This window comes from Rhinatrema bivittatum, chromosome 6 (assembly GCF_901001135.1).
Source record: "Rhinatrema bivittatum chromosome 6, aRhiBiv1.1, whole genome shotgun sequence".
Lineage (NCBI taxonomy): Eukaryota > Metazoa > Chordata > Amphibia > Gymnophiona > Rhinatrematidae > Rhinatrema > Rhinatrema bivittatum.
Window position 1 is genome coordinate 171859830 of NC_042620.1, and position 14552 is coordinate 171874381.

A 14552-nucleotide genomic window follows, 5' to 3' on the forward strand; every position below is an offset into this window, starting at 1 on the left:
CACCACCTCGGCACTCACTCCTAAGCTTTTCATTTTATTCACCAGTCTCCTGTGCGGGACAGTGTCAAAAGCTTTGCTGAAATCCAAGTAGATGACATCGAGTGCTCTTCCTCGATCCAATTCCTTGGTTACCCAGTCAAAAAAGTCAATCAGATTTGTCTGACAGGATCTTCCAATGGTGAATCCATGCTGCCTCTGGTCCAGCAATTCTCCCGACTGTAGATAGTTCACTATTCTCTCTTTCAACAGTGACTCCATTACTTTTCCCACCACTGAAGTGAGGCTAACCGGTCTGTAGTTACCAGCCTCTTCTCTGTTCCCACTCTTGTGAAGCGGGACCACCACCGCTCTCCTCCAATCATTCGGCACCACTCCCGTTTCTAGGGATCTATTGAATAGGTCACACAGCGGACCCGCCAGCACATCTCTGAGCTCCCTCAGTATTCTGGGATGAACTTCATCAGGCCCCATGGCTTTGTCCACTTTCAGTTTCACCAGCTCTTCCCATACATTTTCTACTGTGAATGGAGTTACATCTACTCCATTCCCCTCCAGTTTCTTGTTAACTAGTGTCGGTCCTTCTCCAGGGTCCTCTTTAGTGAACACAGAACTGAAGTATTCATTTAATATTTCTGCCATTTCTTCGTCTCTCTCCACACATTGATCCTTTCCACCTTTCAATTTCACTATACCACTTTGAACTTTTCTCTTTTCACTGATGTATCTGAAAAATGTTTTGTTACCACTCTTTACCTCTTTGGCAATCCTCTCTTCCGCTTGACTTTTTGCCATCTTGATTAATTTCTTCGTCTCCCTCAGTTCTACCAGATATTCTTCTTTGTGTTCCTCCTTTTGGGATCTTTTATATTTCTTGAACGCTGTTCTTTTAGCCTTTATTTTGTCAGCCACCTCCTTTGAGAACCAGATAGGTTTCATTTTTCTTTTGCTTTAGGAATATTTAGGAATATTTCTGCTTCTAAATAAAAAGTAGGAATATTTAGGAATATTTCTGCTTCTAAATAAAAAGTATTCTTAATGATTTTAATTTATAGACTCAAAAGATTTTAAAAGAACTATGCCTACCTTCAGAAGAGCCTCAAACTGTGTATCCTCGTGCACCGGAAGCTGGGTTGGTATGTCACACTCATTCTGCCCATGCACTACCAGGGTCTTTGTGCCTAAATAAAAGCAGATGTATCATTCTCTTTCCACAGTGGGCCTCTCACATGATACAAAATGCAACTCCTGTCCCTCACTCCATCTCCTGTCTCATTTCTCATGGCTGCCCATGCCTTCTGTTCCCTTCTTTAGGTTTTTTCCCTTTCCAGTTCCTTCATGCTCAGTTTTTCCAGCTCTCCTATTCCTCTCTGTAGACTTTCCTCTTCCCACGTATTATATGCTTACTTTGCCCATTCCTCCCATTCTGCCCTCTAGCTTTCTCCCTTTTCAGCTACTGAATTCTTACCCTTTCAATGCCTCCAAACCCCATCTGTAGCTTAGGCTCATTTTCATTTGAGTTTAACCTACTTTCTCTAGTTCTTGTCCCTATTTAGCTCCCATTTTGTCCACAATGGCTTCACCCCCTCGATCTGAGGCATCTCGTTATACACAAAATTGCAGGGGGGGGGGGGGGAGAATTTAACTCTGAGACAGCAGCAATGTACTTGTCTGGTCTTGCAATAAAAATGTCATTAAAAAGAGTAATGTTGGGGGGAAAAAAAAATCGCAAGATCAAAAGAGATAAAATTCCACAGCAGGGCTCCACCTTTCTGTGAGAAACACGGAACCTGAACTCCACATTCTGCTGTCCAGCTTTCTGGAACTTACTCCTCATCAGCAAAACTGCCCCACTGCAAACTCTGCTTGCCAGCACCTTCCTTTGAGACTTGCTAGAGCAACACGTTGTAAGACAGCCATGAGCCAATTTCAAATAAGGGATAGGGAATCCGTCTTCTAACCACCTTGAGACTAGCGACCCATTTTGATTTTCGTAATTCAACCCATGCCAACAGCTAAACTGAAAATCTGTGAGAAATACCTAGCTCTGCGGTTTAACAGAGTAAGTGAAGAACAAGAAATCATTAAGTAAGAAGAAAACGTGGAAATGCCCAGATCAAAACTTAAAGCAGCACTGCTAGTACAAAACTAACTAATCAAGTCAACAACAAAAATGAAAAAGAAAGCAAATCATAAAATCCTACTTGCACTTGGGCTTACATTTGTTTGTAAGGAGAAATAAAACATAAGAACATAAGAAATTGCCAAGCTGGGTCAGACCTAGGGTCCATCAAGCCCAGCATCCTGTTTCCAACAGAGGCCAAACCAGGCCACAAGAACCTGGCAAGTACCTAAACACTAAGAAGATCCCACGCTGCTGATGCCAGTAATAGCAGTGACTATTCCCTAAGTAAACTTGATTAATAGCAGGTAATGGACTTTTCAGTTTAAATATTTTGAAACCTCCTCTTACACTTTCCCAACACCGTCAATAAAATAAACGGAAGCACTGCTTTGAGGTACATGCGGTCATTATGGTGACAAACATGCAGCGTGAATAAAGTATAAATAGTTGGAAAGGAGACTCCAGGAAGATCTTTTTAAACAGAAAAAGCTGGGGATGTATCATAATACCCCTTTTAATTAAAAAAAAAAGTCAAAAAATAAAAGGCTGAAATATATTAGAGCATGAAACAAAAGCAATCTAAGAGAAAAACCAAAGGTGTTCGCAGCAGGTTGAAGAAACAAGTAAACCTATTTTGAACAAATGAGGCACAATCTTACAGATACTGAAGGCAGGTGCACTCACCTGGCATGGAGGCTGTAACCAGCAGCTTAACTTCACACTGCTCTTTCTTCATCGTCTGCTTAAGATCCTTGAAGAACAGGCCCTCAACATATCCAACCACTTCCCAGAGGAATGTCAGGGTAGCCGAGATGGCATCCATGCCCCATTCACATGGGGTGCGTACGAAATACATTATCAGGCCCACCTGCAAACCACAAAGAAAGACAGGACAATTGGCCACAACTGTAATAATGCAGATAGAAGGAAAGAAAAATACTTCACCTTCGGCAATCTAAGCAGAGGAATGGAAGTGTGCAAATAGGTGCATATCCATTCTTCTGGTAGTCGAGCAAAGCCTTTAGAAACAACGCTATGTCCTCTAGAAAAGGAAGTGTGTCAAGAAATATTTAGGAGATCATCATGAACTGGCGACAGAAAGTCTATGTTGAGCCCTTGCAAAGACTTTATGCTATGAACAGGCACAGAGAAATCACAATCAACAAACTGTGGCCTAGATTCACAAAGCCCTTCCTGACATAATATCATGGCAGAATCACTGCGTTCTGTTGTCTCATGGAAAAAGCCCATGAGTCAAAAGAAGGTAGCAGGGGTCTTGAAAATGCGTGATGACAGTCCCCAATGTGCAGGGCCGCCATTACTTTAAAGGTCCATACAGCCCAAGTTGATAACCCCCAAAATTGACAAAGCTACCGGAGGTCTAAGTAGATCCCCCCCCTCCACCCACCCCGGGGTCACCATTTTTGATGACCCCACAAAAACAAGTATAAAAATAAATAAAATCTGCCATAGGGTAACAACCCGCTCCCTGCCCAAACCCTTCTTCATTCAATCCCAACCCCCTTTCTAATAGCTGACTTCCCCTCCTTTATACACATCCCCTCACCTCCAAGTGCTGCCCCTAATCTTCAGGTGCCCCTTTTCATTAAATGTAAGGGTTCCCCCAACCCCCCAAAATACCCTGGTGAGCTGGTGCCCCCACCCTGGACCTCTCTTGAACTACTTTTAACTTTAAAAATATCCTTGGTGGACAGTGGAGGGTCTGGGGCACCTTCTAGCCCTGGGCCTGGTTGACGCCATTTTCCAAAATGGCACTGACTGGTCTTTGCCCCTATCACATGGAAATGCTTTCATTGGGCAGGGGACATTCCAAGGGCTGGGCTTAATTTTATCCAGGTAACATTGATTTTGAGTGCACCCTGGCTAAACTAACATGCATGTGTCTGGCGGAAAAGTTATCCAGGTAAATGTAGCCATTAACTTTTAGAATTTGTATATTCAGCAGCAGATTCACGTGGGTTCAATTCCTGGAACTCACCAAATAGTTAAAGAGTATGTGGGAGGTCTGAGCAGGGAAGTCTCCGATGTTTAGCAGCAGCTTCCTCAGCATGTAGATGAGTTCATCCTGAAAGGAAAATACTGGATTTTTACCAGACAGACTGTTGAGAAGTTATCTTCACTCTACTGAGTTTATTTAATTAATCCTGTCTTCTGAAATTGTAATCAAGGAAAATTTAAGCTATAATTTTTTAAAAGCACTTTTTAGTGTTTCTGAAAGTACTTTTGATTTATTTATTTATCTCCCCAAATCAGAATCCATCTCTCTAGGCTGCTCATTGTTACCATTTAAGTGATATCTTAACACATCTTTTTTAACTTTCTATGATTTTTCTAACATTTCTGCTGTTGTAACATTAGTACTGTTGAGAGCTGAGAGCGGTTCCCTGGAAAATAATGTTTATGTATAGCTGGAGGTTTAAATACTGTAAGACACTCTCCCAACCCTTTTTTAAAATTCTTTAAGGAGGTTGCTGTGGCGTCTGTGGCTTGTGGGGGCCGTTTAAAAAGCATGGACCTGCCGGTGAAGGGTCATGTCTCTTTGCCAGTCCCTTCACCAGCAACTTCGCTGGCAATTATGTTGGGGAGATTATCTGTTGTAATCTGGATCTTTTATATTACTACAATAATGGCCTCTCAAAATATTCCTGTTTTAATAGGGAGGGGATGTTATTTCCCCTCTATTGTGAATTATAGATACTCTAATCTGGCACAATCACTCAAGGAGAACTCATAGATCCCCTCTATCAATATACAACCCAACACACATAGGGAATCCTGAAACTATTAATACGGTTATTAAACATAACCTTTTATCATCAATAAATTTTCAAACAGTTTGTTCCATTCCCACAAATATCCACATTTTATTATATTATATTAAACATTAAATACATACAATGTTTTAAATACACAATTATATACGGTAGCAATATTACATATTATCCATCATCATGAACATATATCGCCACATCGAATATTACAGTAAATTTATCCTAGGATATGTCCAGACTATGTACGTATCAAATTTACTGTTAAATTTACTGTAATATACGATGTGGCGATATATGTTCATGATGATGGGTAATATGTAATATTGCTATGTTAAAGCCCATCTTATTTTCAATTCTTTTGATATTATGGCTGACTCTATTGTTGATTCTTTGGCTTCTATCTATGATCACAATACCCCATTAGTACAATGAAAGTGATGGAATCTGAGCTATAGATTTCCATGGTTTGACAGTTTGTTGATTCAGTTAAAGCAGGTAATGAGGCACCATGAGAGGGCTGGAGGAAATTTAAAATTGAGGAAGCTCGCCAGCCGTTTAGCATTAGTCATCAGGAATGCCTTCAATATGACAAGGAACAAGTATTAAACATCTCTTCTACATAAGTTATTTTCATGTTCTGTTTCAATGTAAACCGATGTGATCTTTATTTCATATAGGAACACCGGTATATAAAAATCTAAAAATAAAATAAATAAATAAGTCACAAAGGGGTAGATTTTAAAAGGTGCGCAAGTGCGACCATGTGCATGCACACATGGCCGCGCCAATTTTATAACATGAGCGCACCGGCGTGCTCATGTTATAAAATCCCATGGCCGCGCACACAAGTGCACCAGATTTTATAATCTGTGCATGCATGTGCGGGCGGTGGGGACATATGCAATTTCCGCGCGGCGGCACATCCCGGCCTTCCCCAGATCCCTCCCAGTCCGCTCCAATCAAGGAGCAGAAGCAACATGCACAGGATCTGATCAGAAGAAAAAAATCAGACAAATGAAACAACTTGATGGTTAATCTGATCACAAGTATCACCCACTTTATTTTTTAAATAGCTTGCAAATTCTTCAGAAGAAAAATTATAGGAAGCTTTATCTGGATGGAAGTCGCTCATTAATCCATTTTACAGTACCAAATAAGTCTAATGGCCGATTAATGGGTTTATTTTTAATCGTCCATGCGTGTAAAAAATGGGGTTATGTGCATGGCCGGGCCTTGCGTGCGCTGCACGCATTTTCAAAGGGGCCCGGCCAAGCTCGTAACCCCCATTATGCGCTGAAATGCCTGGCCCAGAGTAAGGGGCAGTCTGGGGCGGAGGGAGGCGAGGCTGGAGGCGGCTGGTACAGTTAAATTGGCTGACTGAGACATGTTCTAAATCATTTTTTGTTTCAGGGCCTACTCTGTGGAACTCATTGCCACCTGTTTTACGTATGCTTATTGATATTAGTCAGTTTAGAATGTATTTGAAGGCAGCCCTATTTGCCGCTGCAGATGGCCACTGTACCGGCCACCTCCAGCCCCGTCCCTCCCCACGCCCCTCCGTGCCCCTCCCCAGCCCTTTCTCTAGGCCAGGCATTTCGGCGCTTAACAGGGGTTATGCGCTTGGCCGAGCCCCTTTGAAAATGCATGCGGTGTGTGCAAGGCCCAGCCACGCGCATAATCCCCATTTTTATCTGCCATTAGACTTATTTGGTACTGTAAAATGGATTAATGAGTGACCCCATCTGGATAAAGCTTCTTATAATTTTCCTTCTGAAGAAGTTGCAAGCTATTTAAAAAATAAAGTGGGTGGTACTTGTGATCAGATTAACCATCAAGTTGTTTCAAGTCAGTTAATCCTAGGGCCTGTGACTAGTTCTGCTGAATCTTTGGGAATTGTATATAGAATCTGCCTTTCCTTTGAGGAAGATGGATTTACAGAACTCAAAAGGATAATGAGCCAAGAAAAGAATTCATTTTGCCTGCTTGATCCTTGCCCATTTTCATTGTATATTTTACGAGAGGAGGTCAATGAAAGTTTGGTTTCACTGATTAATCTGTCATTAAAAGAAGGAATTGTTCCTATGAGATTCAAACAGACAACTATTAGATCTGTTTTAAAGAAAGATAATGTACCACTGGATCAACCCTCGCTGTCACCCCATTTCTAACTTATTCTCTATGGATAAACTACTGGAAAAAGTAGTTAATTCTCATTTGTCTGATTTTTTTCTTCTAATCAGATCCTGCACCCATTTCAATGTAGCTTTAGATTGAGTCACAGCACAGAAACTGTTCTGAGATCTGTTACTGATTTTTTATTGCAGACCCTAGATAGAGGTGAGGCAGTAATATGGCTTCTTATTGATGTTGCCTCGGCATTTGATACTGTTTCCCATAGTATATTGTTGGGGAGGCTAAAGTCAACTGGTACCTCTGGGACAGTATTTGGAATGATTTTGTTCATATAATCAAGACAGCAGGGGATAAATTGGGGGGGGGGGGGGGGGAAGGGACTCTCTGATTGGTTTAATATTTCAAGTGGAACACCACAAGGGTCAGTATTGGCAGCTACTCTCTTTAATATATCCTTGCGGCCACTCTGCTCTCTTCTTGATGAGCTAGGGATACCCTTTAGAATGTATGCTGATGACTTACAACTTTATTTTGTTGATGGTGACCCTAGGAAAGTTCTAAGTAAAACTGCAACTAGTGTGCAACTAATTAGTAATTGGATGGGACAAAAGCATCTGGTCATGAATATTCAGAAGAGGATTATTTTTTTTCTAGGTAAGTTGATGTTTTAGTTAGCCACAATATATAAGTTCTATATCGATGTTAGGTGTGACTATCCTGTTTAGGGATTCTGTCCATAATTTGGGTATTATATTTGATAGTATGCTAACATTTAAGCAGCATTTTCAAAATATTTTGAAAATGGGCTATTTTACACTTAGGCTTTTAAGTCACTTAAAATATATTTTGAATTCCACAGATTTTAGATTTGATCTTTTGTTCTGAGTACCCTGGATTACTGCAATTCTTTGTTTCTTGGGCTTCCAAGTAGTCAACTACGAGCTATCCAGGTCTTATGGAATTTGGCTGCCCACTTGATAACTGAGTCTAGGCATTGGGGACATATATTGCCAATACTGAAAGATTGAATACAGGATTAGATTTAAAATTCTAACATAGAAAATAAGCATATAAAACTTTTTATGAGAACACATCAGAGATAAAAGAATAATCTTCAAAAATGTTGAGTCACCACAGAAACAATTGTTTAAATTGAAACATTTTCTCTATGGAAACCCCCAGACTACGCGCCACATAAGGAGACAGGCCTTACAGGGCAACATGAGAAAGAAAGATGACAGCGTTACCTGCCGGTTACTTATGGTGAGTTTTTCCAAGAAATGCCGAAGCACAGTGGAAGGGTCTTCAATGAGGCAGTTCCAGAGCACCTGCTGGGCTACGGCACTCACTGTAACAGGAAGAGCAAAAAAATCAATCTCTGCTCCCAACAGAATAGAACAAGATATTACAATAAGAAAAGGTCCCAAGAACGTTTTTTTTCCCCATAGTTTGCTATATCTTTATTAGTGCTACTTAAAACCTGGTGAAGAATGTGCCCATCAGAAAAACATATTTGCAAAGAAATAAAGACAACTTGTTGCAGTCAGGAGAGCTGTGCTATGCTTGGCCAGCTGCGGGTCAGCACCGCGACCGGTCTTTACTCACCCCCCAGACACGGTCAGCCTCCTTCATGGCAGGAACGCTGCTGATCATCAGGTGCCAGATAAGCAGTGTAGAATGCCAACGTGCAGCTCTTTCCCCGAACTCTGCTAGGTGCGTGCACGCCAGATGCTCTCACATTTAAAGGGCCCATGGCGGGAGCTCAGCCTTGGCCCCTTCTGATGACATCAGCAGCTCCCAGATATTTAAAGGCCTGTCCAGAGGACAGCAATGTTTCAGCAACAGGTCCAGCTGCCTTGCAGTGCATGTTGCTACCTCCATGTCTTGTCTCTCTGTTCCTGTGCCTCATCATGATGTCCCAATTCATGCGCCATGTTTATGCCATCTGGCCTTGCTGTGTGTCTCCTTGCCCTTCTGCCCTTCCTTGCCTCTTTGCTGTCTTTCCCACTTCACCTTGCCTCATCTTGTTTCCTAGTGTGCTGTCTTGCCTAATTCTATGATTTTGACCTCTGCTTTGGATTCCGACCCCTCTCCTGTATTGCTGCCTGCCCTGACCCTTGGCCTGGACCCAGATACCATCTGCTCACTGCCTGATATGACCATTGCCAATTCCTGGACTCTCTCTGATCATCCTGTAAGGGACACTTGCCTAAGCCCTGCCGGCCCCCTGGAATGCAAAGGCTCAACCCGCTGAGAACGGGACCGATATAGGTGAAGCTCCAGTTCCAGTCCCTGTAAGGGTGTGTCCACCAGCTTTCAGCATGGGCCTAAGTAGGTTCGCCTACCAGGCTGTGACATACAATGCCACAGCCTATAGGCTCATTTCCACGGCAGGCTGACAGAGGTGTGTATTATAAAGAAATGTGCAATCAGACTCTTAAAATGACTGACAATCGCTCTGGCTCTTTATTTTGTAGGGTGCCACTGCACAAACATTTGTGGGGTCCTCCTGTTGACCAATGCACTTCTGGTAGCATTCTTTCATAGTAAGAGGTACTTGTCCTCAGTATCATCATCATCATTGTTTATTTATCACTACTCCTTTCCAACCAATGTATATACTAACTGGCTCACAGAAGAAAAAATGGGAATGAATAAAATAAATACAATTATTCTCATGATTTCTACCGTAACAAAAATCCTAATTCCTGGGAAAGAATCCCTTTTACTACCATAACTGAATATTCTTATACAGAAGGTAATTGCAAGGGACTAGATACTAAAACTCATTCCATTTATGACTGTGAGCTGGACACAGATGCTATTGAATAGACTTAGTTACAGAGAGGTGCCAACAATTGAACTGCAGCCACAGACACTTAGCTTGTCTCCTCAACAGAAAATGAATGAATGTATATTATACCAGTGAGGATTGAATGAAACATTTTAAAGGAGCCAGATAGAACAATGGGCAGAACCACTTGTTTTTCCCAGAGGGAAAGGAATAGTGTGAGCATAAAAACAGGGATGGGTCAAATTCCTATGAACTAGTTTTAATCCATATGTGAATCAAATCTAATGCAATCTCCAAACACTGATCTAATATACTACACTGTAGTCTGCTTTGAAGTGGCTGACAGGTGCAAAAGGCGGAATAGAAATAATAATTTAAATTAATCTAACCAATTTACTCAGGTAATTAGCTTTGAAGTCTGACCTTTTTAAATGTGCTTTTGCTTGAGTTGGTTTAAATTGATATAAATATTTACAGATTCACATTATGGGCTTAATTTTCAAAACTATTATACACATAAAACCCTGTTTTTATTTGTGTAATAATTCAAAAATCCATTATAGTTATTAATCTCCATTTATCAACAACATATAAATATCACAAGGTTATCTTATTATAAATCTCAGAGCATCTAGTGGGTTTACAAAGAATTCAGTATTAATGATGAAAATAACTTCAACCTGATTGTCAGCTTATATTGTCATGCCTAATATATCAAGGTTTGCTCAATTAAACTATACTGCAAGACACTCTGATGTGAAATATTGATTCAATAACTTACAGAGAATTTTCAGTGATATACTTTGCACTTTACTATAGGTGCTGTAAAGTGACTCATAAAGTCCAAATGTTTCACCTTATCCTTGTCACACATGAAGGTAGAGAGCAGAGAGTATTAAACAGTCCAAACACTTTTGATTTGAAATGCAATTCTGTTGTTTAATATATGCTTTTCAAAGTAGCTACTCCAAAAGTCATAAATGCTGTACAGTGGTTTCAACCAGGCCCCCCGACACGGACCGTGTTTCGCTGTGAGCTGCGTCGGGAGGGACTGAGAACAGTGATTAATTTCAACCACTACAAGAAAATTAAATTCATACATTAGCAAATTAGGGACTGTATATGGGCAAATATTAAACTGTAATAGCCGGGACACATACCTTAACTCAGGTCCAAATTTAGATCAGAAGGAGAGCAAGCATCGCTTACAGAACCAAACATTTAAAGGGGTGAAAATGGCGCGAAACCCAAAGCCAATCAGAGGACAGTAAAAACAATGACGTCAACTCATCAAGATAGTCTGCTGATAGTCAAAGGAAGTGGAACCATTCGATTTCATTGTTTAAACCCCTAGGGGTTAAACAATTCAAACGAAAGATCCACTTCTGTTCCCTACGTGTCAACATTTCGGCAAAGTTACCTCCTCGTATCGGGGGAGAAATCATGTTGATAATGAGAAACTTTAAGTCTGATTCAGAATGAGAGTGAGCGGACCAGTGGGATACTAGTGGAGCCATTTCACGATTAGTATGTATATTCGATCGATGCTCAATGATCCTAGTATGGATAGATCTTATAGTCTTACCTACATAAAGTTTAGGGCAGGGGCACACCACCACGTATACCACCCCGCGCGAAGAACACGTAGCTGTGAATCTTAGGTCGTATGTTTGTTGAGTGACAGGATGTGTGAAAGTATTACCAGAAATGGTATGGGGGCAGACTGAACAATGTCCGCATGGAGTGAAACCAGTACTCACGACGTTAGGAGATGCCACACTGGCAAACTGTGAGTGTATCAACATGTCCCTCAGGTTGCGACCTCTTCGAAAAGAGAATCTTAGGGGCAAATTGAAACAGCCATGTAATGCCAAAACATGCCAATGAAGGATCATGGAGCATCGATCGAATATACATACTAATCGTGAAATGGCTCCACTAGTATCCCACTGGTCCGCTCACTCTCATTCTGAATCAGACTTAAAGTTTCTCATTATCGACATGATTTCTCCCCCGATATGAGGAGGTAACTTTGCCGAAATGTTGACACGTAGGGAACATAAGTGGATCTTTCGTTTGAATTGTTTAACCCCTAGGGGTTTAAACAATGAAATCGAATGGTTCCACTTCTTTTGACTATCAGCAGACTATCTTGATGAGTTGACGTCAATGTTGTTACTGTCCTGTGATTGGCTTGGGATTTCGCGCCATTTTCACCCCTTTAAATTTTTGGTTCTGTAAGCGATGCTTGCTCTCCTTCTGATCTAAATTTGGACCTGAGTTAAGGTATGTGTCCGGGCTATTAGAGTTTAATATTTGCCCATATACAGTCCCTAATTTGCTAATGTATGAAAACCACTGTACTGCATTTATGACTTTTGGAGTAGCCGCTTTGAAAAGTATATATTAAACAACAGAATTGCGTTTCAATTCAAAAGTGTTTGGACTGTTTAATACTCTCTGCTCTCTACCTTCGTGTGTGGCTAAGATTTGGAGAGCAGTTATCTCCTTTTCCTATATTGGATTTCACCTTATCCTTGTAACATGTTCCAGTGTTGGCCAAAAGAAATTCTGGTGCTACTGGAAAATTAAAGCTCAGATTTAAGTTTCAGGGAAAGACAGTGCAAATAGAATGCAAAACGTCTTCAGATCAAATAATACATTTGCCGAAAAGTTTAATTTTCTGCAATTTATTGTGCCAAAATAAAAAATCTTGCATGCAAAAATCTTTTTTAAAAAGCACTGTGGAACTTTTGCCTGATTCTTAAAATTAGTAATTTTGAGCAAAAGCATTTCTAGAGATGGTTTTGCTTATATAATTTTTTTCTGGGAATTTTTTCCCTTCTAGAGCTGCAAGAAATTATACTCTTGATCATAAGATGCACTATTTCAAAATTATGCCAGCAAATTGACATACTGATTATTTTGCAATGTCCCCCATACTTTTGTTCATAACTTTAAATTTGGCTCTAAAGATTACACTCTGGATAGGAAAAAAATAGGCTTAACAATAACATAGACATTGGTTCTGATGCTTAGATGTTTTCCAAGCACCCGAGAGAAAGGTCTTTGTTTCAGCAAGCAGATACCTGCCACTCCATCCTCTCTGACATCACCATCCTCCATCAAGTGGACAATAGGCAGCACAGCGGCACAGATGCATGCTGGAAACACTGGCTGAGGTGGTTGTGGCACATGATGATTTGGCGTGTGCTCTGTAGCATGCTCTTCATCTGAAACAATGATGGGGAGGAATAATTGCTTCCAGTAACTTGTACATCAGAGGCAGCTCTTGCAATCATTTTCATTGCCCCGTCTGTGCTTTATGACAGCCAGTAATGTGAACCCTCAACTAGAGAACTTAACAGAAGCAGAAATTCTCATTGCTATGCTGCAACAAGCACAGCCGGATCAATCAAAATTCCCTAGACTGTAGTAAATAATTAAAGCATAGTATGGCAACATAGAAGAACTGTTTAGGTAAAACAAAGAGGTCCATATTCAGAAGCATTTATATATATAATTCAGATGTTATCTAGCTAAATGACTATTTAAGCACTTAACTGGCTATATTTTAGCTGGCTAATAAGTTAGCTGGCTAGAATTTAACTGGATAAGTTAGGGGCATTCCAGGGGAATAACTGGGAGGAGTTAAGTTAGTCAGCTAAGTTATCAGATATTCAGACTTAGCTGGATAACCTAGCCGGCTAAGTCTGGCCAAGCCAAAGAGCTGTCCTAATGTTAGCCAGCTAACTTTAAGATAGCTGGCTTTATTTAGTAGGGTAGTTGCACTATATATTTATTTTCTTTCTTTCTTTCTTTAACCCATCATTGAATTTACCTCCAAAGTTAGCGGGATAGGTTTATCCCGCTAACTTTGCTATCCAGACAGTGCCTGAATATGGGCCTCTAAATATATTCCATCATTTTTTGACAAAGATTTGTCTCCTGGTTACTTCACCTAATTTATATACAATGACATTCCATATGCCTATGGCTATATTGTTATCATAGCTGCAGTAGATAAGAGTAGAATCTAAGAGTTTTGACGTTTTCCATGGTTGCCCATAATCATTCTATCATATCACTGGTCAGTCACTGAAAAAAGTTCACCATATAGATGGTACTGAAAGCTATGGGAAGAGATCAGAGCATCGAGGGAACACGAGTGGAAAGATAAGAGAAGTCGTCCTAAAAATGAACCTTAAGGCCCACCGATTGAAAATAGGCTAGCGATGGAGAAGGATCCATTAGAGAATACACTAAAAATGCAATGGGAAAAAGAAGAAGAGAACCAAGATAGCATAGAGTCCAAAATCCAAGTGAACACAGAGTATCAGGGAGTAGGTGGTGATCAAAGGTGTTGAAAGTAGCGAATAGATCAGATGAGGATCAAGTAAAGGCTCTTGGGTTTGGCCAAGAACGAGTCACTGGAGAGACTTTGGATAGGGCTGTTTATGTGGACTATAGAGGGTGAAGCCAGATTAGAGTGAATCAAGAACATCTTGAGCTGAAAGAAAGTCACAGCAGAGGTGAACAGTACATTTGTGTAGTTTGAAAGCAAAAGGGAGGAAAGAGGTAGGACAATAGTTAGCAGGGCAGGTAGGGTCCAGTAAGGATTATTTGAGGAGTGGTGTGATCACACTATGTTTGAAGGCAACAGGAATAGATGCAGTGGAAAGTGTAGACTGAGGAAGTGACAAGAAAGGGA

At 40.7% G+C, this 14552-nt stretch overlaps 1 protein-coding gene across 1 annotated transcript in view; it reads right to left on the bottom strand.

Moving 5' to 3' along the window:
• Positions 1-14552, bottom strand: part of UNC80 (unc-80 homolog, NALCN channel complex subunit) — a 437997-nt gene that overhangs the window by 167014 nt on the left and 256431 nt on the right. The window contains 5 exon segments of the mRNA XM_029606152.1: positions 1084-1178; positions 2807-2990; positions 4122-4208; positions 8295-8395; positions 12931-13074. Of these exon segments, the coding sequence (XP_029462012.1) occupies positions 1084-1178; positions 2807-2990; positions 4122-4208; positions 8295-8395; positions 12931-13074 (611 nt within the window).